General features: G+C 44.4%; 1 protein-coding gene across 2 annotated transcripts in view; it reads right to left on the reverse strand.

Moving 5' to 3' along the window:
• Positions 1-206: 206 nt before the first annotated feature.
• NUP98 (nucleoporin 98) overlaps positions 207-17,218 on the reverse strand; it is a 215,734-nt gene continuing 198,722 nt past the window's right edge. Inside the window, exons 31-33 of one of the 2 annotated variants that reach the window (XM_030199826.1) lie at positions 10,052-10,206; positions 6,474-6,582; positions 207-1,828 (exon numbers count right to left, since the gene is read on the reverse strand). In XM_030199826.1, the coding sequence (XP_030055686.1) occupies positions 1,617-1,828; positions 6,474-6,582; positions 10,052-10,206 (476 nt within the window). In that variant the 3' untranslated portion in view covers positions 207-1,616. Of the gene's footprint in view, positions 1,829-6,473; positions 6,586-10,051; positions 10,207-17,218 lie in introns of both variants that reach the window. The other variant, XM_030199825.1, reaches the window with a different exon arrangement.

The raw sequence follows: 17,218 nt of genomic DNA on the forward strand, positions 1-17,218 counted from the left end.
AGAAAGCCTCCTACTGGACGAAAAGGCAACCACGCAGTGAATGGTGCAGGAAATCCTTCTAGTAAATTCAACTTACCAAATACGAAATCACATTCCTTTATTTTATTTTCTGACACAATGGAAAGAAACAGGCGTATAGGGGGTGCGCAAACACCTCCAAGCTCTTGTACTATTGCTTTGTGAAAAGTAAAAACCACATTTTAAACTTTCTGCAACATTATAAACATTTTATTTTATTCTTTTAAAAAATTAGTTTTCAGAAAACAAGACAGGGAAAATATCTATATTTCATTTATTCATAATTTCTCTTCTGAATAAAAACCTTATTACACTATCCTCATGCATAAACACTCTTCCTCCCAAAAAGCAGACACACCTTGTTCAATCACCAGTAATTCCTCATGGGTAGGTGTCGATTACACAACAATCAGTTTAACCTGGACATGCTAGGGTTCAGTTTAAGAATGAGAACAAAAGTGTGTTAATACAAGAAGACACAAACAAAAAGACAGCTACACTGTGTACAGTCAAGACGCTCATATCATAAAAATACAACTGAAGCATTATATTGTGTGCTTAAAAAAATATACACATTTTTCATTAAATGGATGTTTGCCTTCCCCCTGTACAAAACCCCAATGAGAAGCTTGTAAATGCATGCCTGCTTCAGTATATGTTCCATGCAGGCTCTGGGCTCCCAGTTCTGTGAGGGAGGGGATGGCATGGCATAGTACTCCCTTGGAAGTGTTCAGAAAAGACAGAACTGTGCCCACTTTCCCCAAAGGCCTGCTCTGATCAATTCAATGGGACCTGGGTCCAACCCCCAAACAGCAGAAACACAAGATGCAGACATTCTAACATCGGGTGTCCCCTTTAAGCATGCTGCAAAGGTAGATTCCAATTCACAGCCTCCGCCCTTTTTAATACACTGCACAACCTACCCCAGCTTTTCCATGTGCACACTGATACATAGTACCCAGGATTCCTGTTCTTGCTCAGCACAGAGCATGCTATGGGATGCAGAATCATGCACATGGTTCCATCTCAACATCAATCCATCTTCTTCACATTTCAGAAAGCTGTTAAGGATTTCTTGCTGTGAAGGCACCTCTATCCTGAACCACCATCATCTTCCTCTCACATCCCTCTCGGATAACAAAGCTCAATTTAAAAACCGTGAGCCTCAAAACACAGTGATAGCTGTCAGTAAAAAGTTAAGTTAAAGCTGCTGCACTGACCACCACTGGCTTCAAGACCTCCATATTTTGTGGCTGAGATAGCTGCCACAAAGTCTGAGCCACACAAACCCCTTTGTTTTCTCTGGAGCACCAACATCACCCTCTGCCTTCAAAAACTGGACTCCAAGTTGTTCAAGAAGTCATGTACTATTTCTGTGCTGAAAGGTACAGATCGACATGAGAACAGTCTTAATCAGCCCCATATCACAATCGGTTCAGCAGGTGCCGCTTTACTGGAACCACGGCACACACTATGCAGAAAGCATCTCAGTGCTTGAGTGGGATGTTGAGGGTAATGGGGGTGATTCTCCCTCATAATAAGGAAGGAAGAGAGAGGCCAAAAGTAATAGAAAGTACACAGAAGGATGCAGATGCTGGTCACTGGCTAACAGTGAGCTCCTGTAAGTAGGATTTTGTCAGACTGCGAAGTTCCTCCAAGGCATAGTCCTCTGGCATGGGAAGCCGGCCAATATGTGGAGCGAGAAGACGCAGCGGCACACGGACGTCTGGGGCAGAATCAGTAATGGGCTCTGGAGAATGCTGGAAGCTTAAGACCACCCGCAGGATGTTGGCGACACGTTTGGCCATTTCTAGGAAAGGATAAGAATAAACTTAAGTTTCACACAGAAGCTTAACTGCAATTCATGATGAAATGTGCAAGTGATGTATAACGCTCATCAGGCTATCAACTACTCTCATCTGGCACTCATTTAATCTTCAAATACTATGCCTGCAGGATGTTGTACTCTGTTACCTGAATGACCCTAAGATGCCCACAGGTCTACACTTAACTAATGACCACTTTTGTTTGAGATCTGTCATGCTTGCAAGACCTATGTTGCCTGCAGAGGCTTGTATCACTAAGACCATTAGGCTTCCCATGAGTTACCTGCCCAATGCAGCGATGCCCCCAGAGAACATAGCTCATGCTTTAAGGCCAAATCAGCAACAGAGAAATTTGAAATTTGTTTTGAAGGAAGCAAACAGAATTGGGCCATTTATCCTCTGAATTCAGTACAGATCTGAAGTTCAAGCTGAGAATTCAGGAGAAATTGTACACAGAGTAGGTGGCACAAATATTAATTTTTGCATTGATGTCAGAGTACAAAACTGTGTATAAGGAAATCCCCACAAAGCCTGCTCTTCAAACTTGAGGCTAAGCAGCTGACAGCTTTCAAGATTCTGCCTCCGGGCTGTAATAGTTACACTGAGCTGCCCCGCTCAGATAATTATAAACTTTAATGCACTAGATATGTTCCACACAATCAGGGATGATATGCATCTATGGCCCAAGGCAGTAAACCAAACTCACTTACCTGTAACAGAGGTTCTCCATGCAAAGCAGGATAAACCAAGCACAAAGGTGTTATCACTCAAAAGCACCAACCTGGAATACTCCAAGCTCAGGAACACAAAAGGTACTTTTTCTAAGCATGTACAGGACTTTTCACGCAGTTGCCATCTCATGACTGCATGTAATCTTCAATACTGAAGGAGCTGAAGTAAGGCTAAATGACAGTGCATGATACCGGCAATACTGCTTCACTAAAGACAAATCAGATACTTCCTGTGACTGGGATGTATCTCCATGCGAGTGTGAGTATTTAAGTTGTGGGAACATAACTAATCTATCAAAAAACTGACAAGCAGCCAATTCAAAACCCAAAGGGTAATGTAGAGTGATAATTCAAACAATATGGGAAACACCCTCAGAAACCAAGGATATACCTGGGTGTGACCTGCAGGACTCTCGTATCTATATAAGATTATAGTGTCCGCGGTCTGTCTTTCATTGGGTAATGTTTTCCCATTCATTTGCATTTTTTCACTTACTAACATTTAAAAGTGTTTTGTCAAACATGATCTCATTTCTGCTGAGTAATACAACGTGTCAAGTGACAGCTTAGCATAAAAAAACTTAGCTTTCAATCAGCTGGCCTGATAACCCCTTATTCCAACTGCTGATATAACGGGGCCCAAATCGTTTCGCCCTCATTCAGGCTTCTTCAAATACTGCCCAGTTTGTACTTTAATCAGGGGAAACATATCGCTAACTAGACTTCTTCCGGAAGCTCCGGAAGAAATGAGATATCATGTTTGACAAAACACTTTTAAATGTTAATAAGTGAAAAAATGCAAATGAATGGGAAAACATTACCCAATGAAAGAAAGCAGACCGCGGACACTATAATCTTATATAGATACGAGAGTCCTGCAGGTCAGACCCAGGTATATCCTTGGTTTCTGAGGGTGTTTCCCATATTGTTTGAATTATCACTCTATATTACCCTTTGGGTTTTGAATTGGCTGCTTGTCAGTTTTTTGATGTATTAGTTTACGAAAATAGGACGAACAGCCCATACTGTATATCTAAGCAAGAACATAACTAGTCTCCCTTTTGGAGAAAGGAATTAAGGTGCCAGGGGAGACCATTACGTTATGATCTTGTAACCTGCTACAACCAACAAGTTCTAAGCAGATAAAATCAAGAGCATACTCCAGATAATTATACAGAATAATCCCAATTTAAAAAGTTGAAAGCAACAGCTACCATCCTGAATTTCTCTTATTAGAAACTCTTAAAGCTCTTAGGTCTAGAATGGGACTAGCTGGATGTCTCTCTACGGTGACAATGATTTTGACTATGTGGAAGCCAAAGCATGCCAAGCAAAGAAGCATTCCATCTACGCAATGTATATCTTTATGGGCTGCTCTTCAAAAGCTGCTATTGACCAAGGCACAGGAAAAGCAGTAGGAATGACTACATCCTTCACAATCACCTGGGAAGTATCAGAAACCAGGGTGGTCCCTTGGAAACTGTTACTGTCCTTCTGATACAAAGGAGGATGAGCTGTCCTCAGGTGTAGTGGGAGGGAGGAGGGCACTTTGAGGTGCCTCGATACCATGCTCCAATGAAGTGTGATATTGATGCACCATTATGAGCCTTCAGAATCAAAGCCAAGGATAAATCTTTCCTCTTCAGGTGGGTCTCAGAGGATGATCAGTCCTCATGGCCTCTACTGATGCTTAATTACAATGATGAACAGTGTACTCTTGATGCTGATATATCCCCAGCATCTGATGCAGCTCCGGGACCCATTGAGATCGATGCTTTTGCTGCTGAAGTTGATAGACTGTACTTCTCAGGACCAAAAATATGCTTGCACTGCTTCTCTTGACCATAAAAAGCTCTCGAACACTTGAGAACATAATTTATGAAAGGTATCGTGAACAGGCACCAGTTATGGATACCCATAATGGATATGGTCCTGGTGCACTTTTTAAAGTACTGGGGACTTTTTTCTAGGACATGTTGTGTAGAAAAATAGCTGCTGTGAAATCAAATGGCTTGATTTCGATATACACCCCAACTGGAAGCCTGAGGTTCTCTACGAGGCCTATACCAGGCAATGCAAAACAATAAAGAAAATAACCAAAAATCCTAACATATTAATTGGGGGGCCCAGTAACAGGACACATGTCTTGAGGCAAACTTTACTGCTTGTGAATGCAAACCGTTACGTGGAAAGACAAACTGAGGTGGTTGATGCCTGGAATGCCCTCCCGAGAGAGGTGGTGGAGGGAAAAAAAACTGTGGTGGAATTCAATAAGGCGTGGGATGAACACAGAGGATCTCTAATTAGAAATTGAATGATATAAAATACAAAGGGCTGCATATGTGTTTGCACGTCAAGTGGTGCTTAGATGGCAACTCTGGCTGTATCAACTAAAGTTAGTGCTGGGCCGCCTTGTACGGTCTGAGTCCTGCATATAGCAATCTGGTTTAGGATCAGCAGGAGAAAGCTTCACCAGAAACTCCAGTAATTTGGAACGTGAGGACAGTGACGGGCAGACTTTTACAGTCTGTGTCCTGCAAATGACAAGGCGGATTCGGATAGGCTGAGTGGGCTTTGACAGCAACTCCAGTAGTTGGAATATAAGGACAGAGCCAGGTGGACTTCTACAATCTATGTCCCAGAAACACTGAAGAAAGATCATGATCAAGTATATAATTTCATGTTCATTGCTGATTTAATCTAGAATTGAGAATGAATGTGACTTTTGAGCAGACTGGATGGACCATTCAGGTCTATATCTGCCATCAGTATCTTACTATGGTATCACAGGCAGTAGTAAGTGGCTGGCATACGAAGTGGAGCAACTCAAAAGTTTCAAATGTATTCTAAGCTGGAGAAGCCTCCTACATGAGCTCCAGAGCCATCACCCTCATGCTGTGAGGGGCTTACTGTCCTGACTGTCCTTGGAGGACCAGACACAGTAACGAACTGCAGTAGTGAAACAGTTGCACAGACCAGGGACCCTGAAGGATTCGAAATCTTGGCCATTGTCAGCCATGGGAAGGAAAATAGACTGTGCCACTGCAAAGATAAGTTTCTGTATTTAGCAACAATAAAAGTTAAAAGATTAAAATATAAAAGGACTGTAAAGACCTATGGAAGGTTTTGTGCCAATGATAGTTGAAGGCCTCTGAGACTAGGACAAAGGAGTCTGTTGAGGCTTTTCCTCCATTTCATCTGCAACAGTTTACGAGCGGAAGCATAATCACTTTAGAGAATTCAGAAGTCAATGAGGATATTTGTAATTGATATGCTTTAGGAATACCTGTATCCTCTGTGGCTCCGTGATGTGATTATAGCTGTCCTTGGAGGAAGCCACTGACTCAAATTGCACACACTGCAGTTCTGTAATGGAAAGTTTGTCTTGCTCACTTCCACTGAAGCCCATCTACTGGGCTTCCAATCCCAAACCCGAATGCCTGTAACTACAGAGGAACAGCAGCTACAGGCCCTTCTCTCATACTGGGGCAGAGGTTTTCAACCCAGTCCTCAAGGAATACCTAAGACAGGGTTGAATTCAATGGTAATATCCTGAAAACCCTGATTGGCTAGGTATGCCTTGAGGACTGGGTTGAAAACCTCTGCACTAAGGTTTTGTCACAGATCTGCAATGGAACTTGCTATGACAACCAAATTCTACTTCTCTGAGAACATACATTTTGGTTGCTTTCCTATATTACACTGATAGTCAAAATGTTCAAGGTAACAATAATTCAAAGAGCTGTACTGGATTTCAAGACTATGCAGACTAGCTAGAAAGGTTAACCCAGACCAGTTTCTGCCGTGCACTGGATGCCATCAAGTGATGAATACCGTCTCTGCCTCGCTCTTGCTCGGGGCAGGACTAACCAAGCTGTTCTAGAAGTCAAAACCTTACCAGACTGAGCCAGGCGATCCTTGGCATTGTGGCACTGTATCAGCTCTATCCGATTGCAAAGGGATGTCACCTTGGTGTGTAGCCTCTCCAGCTCATACCCCGAACAATCCTGCTGAAAGCACAATAAAAGCCCACAATTAGTTACTTTCCTGTGATGTTAGTTCCCTGGAAGCAGGATTCCTCTATGTACAGTATCACCACCATGCCAGTATACATGATATAACCAAACTACAAGACAGAGTCAGCAGCAGCCCCCATGCCTATGGCTTGTTGGCATTAACCTTTCATGCTATGATTTCTGCCCCAGACCCACTCACTTGCCTTACTGATTGGGAAGGCACATTTATTGCATGCCTAGTTCTCCTCAGTCCCCTTCTTCCTGTTCTTTCAGCTGACCTGTAACTCCCACAAATACCCATAATGGATCCATCAGTGGTGCTTCAGTGCTCAGTGTTTCCTACCAGTTCCCAAGTCAGAGGTCAGAAGGCATATACAAGAGCTCCTAATACCCTGTACCATCAATTCAAAATTGGGCCACCCGGTGTCACCTTCAACAATGACTCCAACTTACTCCTTCCAGGGACTATGAATGCTGTCTCTGCGGCATGTATAGCCACAGGGGGGAGGGGGGAGCACAGATCCACCCTACTACTACTATTTAGCATTTCTATAGCGCTACAAGGCATACGCAGCGCTGCACAAACATAGAAGAAAGACAGTCCCTGCTCAAAGAGCTTACAATCTAATAGAGCAGTTAGCACAGCTGTGATGTGGCTGGCAAGGATACTCAAGCCCCGCCAGTGGAAGACTCCCAGCATATCTTCCTCCCCTGCAGGCAATCAGGGCTCAACTCCATTCCCCCCAACCCTCCCCCAGTATTTTTTAAAAGCTGTCTTTGCCAGCAGTGACTCATACCTGCTGCTTGCACTAGCCCTAAGCCTCCCTCTGATGCAACTTCCTGTTTCAGAATAGGCGGAACCAGGTCAGTGACATATGAATGTGTGGACTGAAGTCTTCATAGGCTTCATATAGGCCACTTATTTAGTGCCTAAACTTAGATACTCTGTTTTAGGGGGGTGACTTTATGAAGCATTTTCAGTATGTAAATAGTTGTTATAAAATGCATGTGGTGGGAGGCAGGGCTGGTGGCTGGGAGGTGAGGATAGTGCTGGGCAGACTTATACGGTCTGTGCCCTGAAAAAGACAGGTACAAATCAAGGTAAGGTATACACAAAAAATGGCACATGTGAGTTTATCTTGTTGGGCAGACTGGGTGGACCGTGCAGGTCTTTTTCTGCCGTCATCTTCCATCTGTCAGCTCTGCAAATGGAGGATGATCTTATGGGATACCAATGCAACCATGGCGCTGACATTATAAGATGTGGCAAATCTCCAGTCAGCCCAGACTGGGCATGATGAAAAGCAGTCTGCCGTGAATGCAGCATGACTCTGCAACAGGAGTCTTGTCATATTCAATTTCATGTGAAAATAGCAATTAGTGCAACATTGTACTTCACAGACATCTAACATTGTATTTCACATTTCAGAATTTTTGGGTCCCTGAGTCAAGCCTTTTAGGCCGAAACACAGAAAGAACCTTTTAATACAACAGAAAGGGTCTTTGGACACTGAAATAAAGAATCTTTTAAAATATTGCACAGTATATTGTATATGTCCTTTTTTTGTCTCCACTGTGACTGTTTTAGACTTCACCACTTCTCATGAAAAACATTCCAGGAATCCACCACCCTTTCACTTCACATGCATTCCACTCCCCCCTGGTTATCTACTCTGTTGCAGATGACATGAAGATTGGCAACAGGGGACATATCATAGAGATCTTGAGATAGCAAGGAACAGACAATATTCTAAAAACAGAGAGGTTATAAAATTAGAGGACAAGAAATGAAGTTGCAAAAAGGGAAACTTAAAAGCAACATTAGGGAATGCTATTTTACAGAGGGTGGTGGATGCCTGGAATGATTTTCTATGGGAAGCAGTGGGGGGTTGAAAACAGCGACAGAATTCAAACACACATGGGACAAAACACAGAGGTTCCCTATATAGTATGAACATGGCATTTCCACTCATGATACAACTTCAATAATTTTCACACATTAAAGAAGGAAAAAAAGGGATAAGGGGATTAGAATTCACAAGGTGTCCGTTACAACCCTAAAGACAAAGTTGGGAGAGGGGGCAGGACCCACAGGGCTGTGGAGTTGGACTCAGAAGCAATTTTGGGTGGAGTTAGAGTCAGTACATAAATATTGCCATACTGGGAAAGACCAAAGGTCCATCAATCCCAGCATCCTGTTTCCAACAGTGGCCAATCCAGGTCACAAATACCTGGCAAGATCCCAAAAATGAATTTTTCTTTTAGGAAGCTGTCCAAACCTTTTTTTAAACCCCACTAAGCTAACTGCTTTTACTACATTCTCTGGCATCTCAAGTATTGTGTCCAATTCTGGTCGCCACATCTCAAAAAAAGATATGAAGGAATTAGAAAAGGTGCAGAGAAGGGCGACAAAAATGATAAAGGGAATGGAACGACTTCCCTATGAGGAAAGGCTGAGAAGGTTAGGGCTCTTCAACTTGGAGAAAAGGCGACTGAGGGGTGATATGATAGAAGTCTACAAGATTATGAGCGGATTAGAGCGGACAGATGTGAAGCGTTTGTTTACACTTTCAAACAACAACAAAACCAGGGGACACAAGATGAAGCTAGAATATGGTAGATTTAAAACAAATAGGAGAAAGTTTTTCTTTACTCAGCATGTAGTTGGTTTCTGGAACTCGTTGCCGGAGAATGTAGTGTCAGCAGCTGGCCTTACGGAATTTAAAGGGGGTTTGGACAGATTCCTGAGGAAAAAGTCCATTGAACATTTTTTTTTTTGGGGGGGGGGGGGGGGGGGTTGCCGGGTTCTTGAAGCCTGGATTGGCCGCTGTCGGAGACAGGATGCTGGGCTTGATGGACCCTTGGCCTTTTCCCAGTATGGCGGTGCTTATGGTTAATTTATCATTTATTCTTATATACACATATCTTTGCCCTGGTTGTAAAGTTATATTTACCCATACATAAGAAAATAAGAACAAAAGAATAACCATACTGGGTCAGACCAATAGTCCATCTAGCCCAGTACCCTGCTTCCAACAGTGGCTAACCCAGGTCACAAGTAATTGGCAGAAACCCAAATAGTAGCAATATCCCATGCTACCAATCCCAGGGCAAGCAGTGGCTTCACGCATGTCCACCTCAATAACAGACTATGGACTTTCCTCCAGAAACTTGTCCAAATATTTTTTTCAACCCATATACACTAACCATTGCTACCACATCTTCTGACAGCAAGTTCCAGAGCTTAACTATGCTGTACATGCCTGTGCTCCTAGGAACGCGTTTTCAAAGGGACTGCACAGTTTTAGTCACTGCAGTATCAGAGGCAGGGGAAATGTTATATGACTAATTGTACTGTCTATCAGCTATTAAAATGGTTAAACTACAGTCACTACGAGAGCATTTTCATGTATTGACTTCAGTGAGATTACTTTGAGACCCATGTGTTCATGTGCATTACCTGCTGAATCCGATTCAACATCTCAAGGACCCGAATGTAGTCTAGGAAAAGCAGCCCAGCTGTGTCCCAGTCCTGGATAAGGCTGCTACGCTCGGGTAAGGCCAGTTCCTCCAAGAAACCCTTTAGGTACTCATAATTCTCATTGATAATTGCATCTGAGGGGAAGTATAAACACAATCACATTTAGATTACATTAGATTTATTACTTATAATCCACCCTTATCCAGGGCGGAATACAATAAAAACATACATAAAACATATAAACAATGTACATAAAACAACTAACACAATTCAGTTCTCAAAAGACAAGCCAGGCAAAATCCTGCAACCTCCTTATTCAGCAGGTACATAATAGGCCAGACAAAACAAGTGGTCCTTTAACAGCCGCTTAAATGCGACTAACTCAGACTATTTCTTTATCCTAAGTGGCGATTTGTTCCATTCAATCGGTCCAGTGACAGAAAATGTTCCTTTTCTCCTCAATTCCAGCCAAACTTTACACAGAAGGTACAATAAGGTTACAGTCTGTTGATGACCGCAACATTTGCAATGGTACATACCACTGCACAGCATTTTGTAAATAAAAACAACATACCTGATAAAGCTCACAGTGAACCATCATTAACAGCTTAAAATTCACATGGTAGTCAATGGACTTACTTCACATACATCATATGCTCAGACCTCGGCAGGCCAAATAATCATTGCACTGCTGAGTTCTGAAAAATTTGCAGCAACTGAATACAAGAAGCAGGCAACTCTGAACAGATGATGTTACAATAATCCAACCCATTCAATATCATCGCATGCAAAACCTTAGCAAAATCTGTTCTGGGCAACAAAAGCCTCAACTTACTCAACAGTCGCAGTTTAAAATAGGAATTGCATATCAGCTTGGAGAAAAGGCGGCTGAGGGGAGATATGATAGAGGTCTATAAAATAATGAGTGGAGTTGAACGGGTAGATGTGAAGCGTCTGTTCACGCTTTCCAAAAATACTAGGACTAGGAGGCATGTGATGAAGCTACAATGTAGTAAATTTAAAACGAATCGGAGAAAGTTTTCTTCACTCAACATGTAATTAAACTCTGCCAGAGAATGTGGTAAAGGCGGTTAGCTTAGCGGAGTTTAAAAAAGGTTTGGATGGCTTCCTAAAGGAAAAGTCCATAGATCGTTATTAAATGGACTTGGGAAAAATCCACTATTTCCGGGATAAGCAGTATAATATGTTTTGTACATTTTTGGGATCTTGCCGGGTATTTGTGACCTGGATTGGCCACTGTGGGAAACAGGATTCTGGGCTCGATGGACCTTTGGTCTTTCCCAGTATGGCAATACTTATGTACTTATGTAATGTTTGAACCTGAGATCTAAAAAGAAAACTAGCATCATAGCACTACTAGCCGTTGAGCCCGTAAAAACGGGCTAGTAAAGGAAGGGGGGGGGGGGGTTTGAAAGCCCCCCCCCCCCCGAGTCGCCGCCGCCGCCCACGGAGTCCCCTCTGCCACCCCTCCACCCGGGCCGGGTACCTGGCTTCACTATTCAAACCGGCAGAACGCAGCACACAGCTCATCTGAGCTGCCGTCGGCCTTCCTTCTTCTCTGCGTGTGTTCCGCCCTCGTGTGGCGTAACGTCGGCGAGGGTGGGACACAGGCAGGTAAGGAAGGCCAACGACAGCTCAGATGAGCTGTGTGCTGCGTTCCGGCGGTTTGAATAGTGAAGCCAGGTACCCGGCCCGAGTGGAGGGTGGGTGGCGGTGGCGACTCCGGGTGGGTGGGGGGAGCGGTAGCGGCAACCCTGGGGGGGGGGGAGCAGTGGCGACGGCGGTTCCCTCACTCGCAGGTGCGCAGGTTCCCTCTCTGTCACGCCCCCGTCATCACGTATTGACGCGGGGGCGGGACAGAGAGGGTCTCTAATGCGCATTTGCGAGTGAGTACGCCTTTTGCCATTTATATGTTTGATTCTGACCAAGGACACATTGCATTTCATCTGCCCCTGAATATATTTCCAACCTTCTCATACCACATTCCTCCCGTCATTTTCTACACTTCTCTCAGCAGTCCTTTCTTCATCTTCCCTCTCCCACTGCCATAAGACTGGACACTGCACAAGTCACTGCTTTTGCTGATCCAAAACTCTGCAGTACTCTACCACCTCACATTAAAGGCGAACCATCATACTCCACCTTTAAAACATTTAAAATAGACTTTTTGCTCAAGTCTTCCCTTCTTGACTTAGACTACTCCCTACCTCTGCACTCTTAATTATGCTCATCTTGAGCAATGTTAACTGCTTCGCTGCCATACGGCAATTGGCAGTGTATCAAGTGAAATTAAAACTAAATAATTTTATTTTACTTTTATTCCAATATTCAAGGTGAATCTCAAACTGAACAATCTCAAACACACACTAAACGTAAAAAACCATCAAGACACAAATAAAGCTATGACTAACACTTAAGCCAGAGAACTGGTCTTGTAAACCTGAGTCATGAGTTCAAGTCTCTTCTGATTGGTTGCCATTTTGAGAAGAGGTGTTCAGAGGACTTTCAGAGAGGGAGCGATAGTCACTGGTAAGAATTTGCTGAGAAACTGTTTTTAAACTTAGGGAAAGGTATTATTATTATTAGTTACATTTGTACCCCACGCTTTCCCACTCATGGCAGGCTCTATGCGGCAGGCAATGGAGGGTTAAGTGACTTGCCCAGAGTCACAAGGAGCTGCCTGTGCCGGGAATTGAACTCAGTTCCTCAGGACCAAAGTCCACCACCATAACCACTAGGCCACTCCTCGACAGGTAGATTTAGAATTAAATAGGTAACCCCCCCCCCCCCCCCCCCCCCCCCCGGAACTTCATTTTAAGTTACTCTGCTCACTTAGCTACTTTTTCCTAGCATATATACTCTGATACAGTTTCACAGGCTAGCATTCAAGGAGGCTATTATCAGTACCAGAGATGGGTTAACCTTCTACACGGTGATGGTAAGAACTAGTTGAATTGAGGTGAACCCTTAGAGTTGGTTTTAAGACCAGACTCACAGAGGTGTAGAAGGTACTCAAGCAGGGCCTGTGTAGGCAGGAAACAGGAAGTAGGGCACTGCACTCCCACAGACAACAAACTCCTCCATTTGAAAAAGTAACATCACTTGGTGGAATCTTTCCTGGAAGCCGGCAAGATCCAGGAGACACCCTCAGGAAGATGCACAAAAGCAAACTCGAAGCTCTCAACAACATCAAGGCCATGAGGGCCAGAGACTGGAGGATGGGATGCAGAAGAGATCCCTTGTTCTACGTGATGAGGGTCAGAAAACACTCCGATCTCCACAGTTCTTCGAAGGATAACTCCAAAAGAAGAGGGAAGCAGATCTGTAGGGGCCAATAAGGAGTGATCATAATCATGGCCCTGCAGTCTTGCTTGAGTTTCAGCACAGTCTTCCCTACAAGAGGTATGGGAGGATACACATACAGAAGATCTGAGCCCCAATAAAGGAGGAAGGCATCCGATGCTAGTCTGCCGTGAACCTGGAACCAGGCACAGAACTGAGGGACTGAGAGGCAAAAAGATCCACCAAGGGGGTGCCCTACACTCGGAAGACCTCGTGGGCAATGCCCACATTGAGTTACCACTCGTGCAGTTGCATAACCCTGCTCAGTCAAGTCTCGCCAGGTAAGAGGCCTTAAGGAGCATTCCCTGCTAGACTGCCCAATGCCACATCCTGATGGCCGCCTGACACAGAGGGCATGATCTGGTGCCCCACTGCTTGTTGTTGTAATACATGGCAATCTAAATGAGAATTAATTGGTTGATCAGCTGCTCTCTAAAAGCCTTTACAGCATTCCAGATCGCTGGAGCTCCAGAAGGTTGTTATGAAGATCTGTCTCCTGGGCTGACCAAGAACCTTGAGTGTGAAGCCCATCTATATGAGCTCCTCACCCCTGATGGGATGGATCCATCATCAGCACCTTCATAGGCTGTGGAATTTGGAATGGGAGTCCCAGAGTCAAACTGGATCAAATTGTCCACCAGAGACTGAACCAGCTCTGGTGACACTCAGATCACATCCTTCAGGTTCCCCGTTCCCTGACACCACTGGGAAGCTAGGGTCCACTAGGCAGTTCTTATGTGAAGACGTGCCATGGGTGTCACATGAATAATGGAGGCCCAACAACCTCAATATCTGCCAAGCTGTGACCTGCTAAGCTGCTTGGACTCGTGCGGAAAAGACAACAAGAGCGTCCGCTCGTGCCACAGGGAGGAAAGCCCGAGCCCGCTAAGTGTCTAGCAGGGCTCCAATGAACTCCAATCACTAGACAGGTAGTAGATGGGACTTTAGTTTAAAAATGAACCCTAGTAGCTTTAACGCCCGAATAGTCATCCACATGGACTCCTGGGCACCATCCTTCAACCAGCCAATTGCCGAGATAGGGTAATACATGGACTCCCAAATCTGCATAGTGACGCTTGGTGAAAACTCAGGAAGCCGACGTGAGGCCAAAAGGCAACACAAGGTACTGGAAGTAACATGTCCCCAGCCAGAATTGAAGATACCTCCTGTGAGCTGGAAGTATCTGGATGAGAGTGTAAGAATCCTTTACGTCCAGAGAGCATAGCCAATCATTTTCCTGAAACATGGGGAGAAGAGTACCTAGGGAAGCCATTCTGAACTTTTCTCTGACCTTGAATTTTGTTCAGGGCCCTTAAGTCTAGGATGGGACACATCCCCATATCTTCTTTTGCACAAGGAAGTACCTCAAATAGAATCCCTTCCCTTCTTCCCTTGGAGGAACAGGCTAAACCGTATGGGCCTTTAGAAGGGCGGAGTGTTCCTCTGCAAGTACCTGCTTGTGCTGAGAGCCGAAGTAGTTTGCTCTCTTAGTGCAACCTGGCAGTCTCTTTTGCCAATACAGGGCATAACCGAAACAAACTATTTGTAGGACCCATTAGTCAGAGGTTACAAGGGGCCACCTCCCCCAACCAGCAAGTCATTCAGGATGGTCACTTTTACAGCAACTATGCTCCGCTGGAGCCAGTCAAGAGTTCGCCCCCTGCTCTGAATGGGGAGCTGCCTGGATCTTAGCTGCATGCTGTTGACGAGAATGAGCACGCTGGGGTTGAGGCTGGTGAGAAGTGGTGTACCTAAGCTTCTGAGTAGTAAGTACTCCTCTTTGACTTACCAAAAAACCTCCTAGATGAGGAGGTAGTTGCAAATAGGAACAAATATTGTTTGAAATGTCTGTATGCAAATGCCAGAAGCCTAAAAAAACAAGATGGGAGAGTTAGAATATATTGTACTAAATGAAAAGATAGGCATCCGAGACCTGATGGAAGGGAGATAACCAATGGGAGACAGTCATATCAGGGTACAAATTACATCCCAGCAATTCAGGTAACCAGGCCTGGATATGCTCAATGAGGGCCGACATCAGGAAAAGCTGGGGTGCCAGCTCAGAGATAGGTTGCAAAACCGCTGGGGTGGAGACGGCAGATGGGTCTTGGCTGCTTGGAGCTGGCAAATCAGCACTTCTTGAATGGAGGGGAAGCAATCCTCCCTGCACCGATGCTTCTCGGGTGCCGATTCTCTCAACATCCTGGAGCTCCCGGCACCATGCTTCAAGAAGGATCGGTGCCAATGCTTCTTAGACTTCGTTCGAAGCTTGGCACCAAGACTCCTTGGTACAAACGAGGATGAAGTTGAATCCTCATGTCACCTTGGGGTCGGTTCTGACACTTGCTGGTCCAGGAGGCCCTGTCCAGCAGCCAGCATCAAGACAGGTGGAGACTCATTTAACACACTACTGCCCCCAGCAGCCATACCTGGGAACAATGCTCCTGATGCAGTCTTCGACATCGATACGTCGACCCCAATGCAAGCATCGAGGACTTTGACCTGGCTCCAAAAACCTTTTCCCATTGAGCTTCTCTGGACACCTGAGTTCTCTTGTGCATAAGTACACAGAGGACACAGTTAGTAGGGCTATGTAAGGCCCTAAAAACTGAAGATACCAATAATGGGTGTCTACACTACAGATGGTCCGACTGCACCAGGTACAGCATTTAAAGCAATTGGAATTTTAGAAGACACGGACAGAAAATCTTCCATAGCAAAATCAAACAGCTTGATGGTTCCGGAAAAAGGGGCAAGACAACGAGAAAAAAAGAGACAGGAAAAACCCGGCCGGAAACAAGACCTAAATGCAGCCTACTGACCGGAAAATAAATTTTTAAATAAGAGGCAAAATAACTAAAAAATATTAAGGGAAGACAGAAAAAGGTGTCCCAAAGATGGGCAGAAGAAAAACTTTTCCCGAAAATAGCCGAAAGGCACCAAAAAAAGCTCTTTGACCGGGCGTGTGAAGAGACAAAAAAAACAAAAAACAAAACACAGCCTCTTTTCATCATGGTAAAAGAAAGAACTGTGTGAACCGTGCCCTTGCGGTAGACAGGAAGGCACTCGTGCATGTACGGTGGACTGTCTCGCGCTCCACAAAGCTCTGTTTTGAGCCTGTTAGAAGCTCCGGAATGGGCAATGTGGCACGTTACCCACTTGTGAGAATAAACAGGCCTGTTTTGCTTGGAAAAACCTGCTTCTCAAAGTATTACAGGGCTAAATCAGCCAGTCTCGTACAGAAACTCTTATAGGGAAAAGAAAAAAAGACCAGATGAATGATTTCAGCACCCCAAGCACCTGAAGACCAAGGATATTTTTGTATTTTATTGTTTGAACTCTGTAATCTCACTGATGGTATTATACAAGTATACAGACTTAACACTGGGGTTTTATCCTGCCACCACACCTCCTATATGCACTGTGAAGTATAAGCCCAAAGACACATAATACAAATTATGGTTTAATGCCCTTAGAGACGGCAGCTTTCTGATTTCTTGTCCCCAAGATGTTTGATGTTACTGCACTGATCTTAGGTGGCTATTTAAATGTGAGCATGACAACTTGGTATCCTCCAGTACACTACAGTATTTGTCCACTCTTATTCACAGATGAACACAAGTTTTCTTCTTTTATCCTTTACACACAGTATCTGTTAGTGAGAGTGCTGAAAACTTTTCTCCTGTGCGATCTTGTTAAGTTAGTGGTAATAGCTGCAGGGTGGGCAGAGCCACAGAAAAAGAAAGCAGGCAATGAGAAAATTTCACATAGTTCTTCAGCCTA

The sequence above is a fragment of the Microcaecilia unicolor genome, chromosome 4, assembly GCF_901765095.1.
Source record: "Microcaecilia unicolor chromosome 4, aMicUni1.1, whole genome shotgun sequence".
NCBI classification, from domain to species: domain Eukaryota; kingdom Metazoa; phylum Chordata; class Amphibia; order Gymnophiona; family Siphonopidae; genus Microcaecilia; species Microcaecilia unicolor.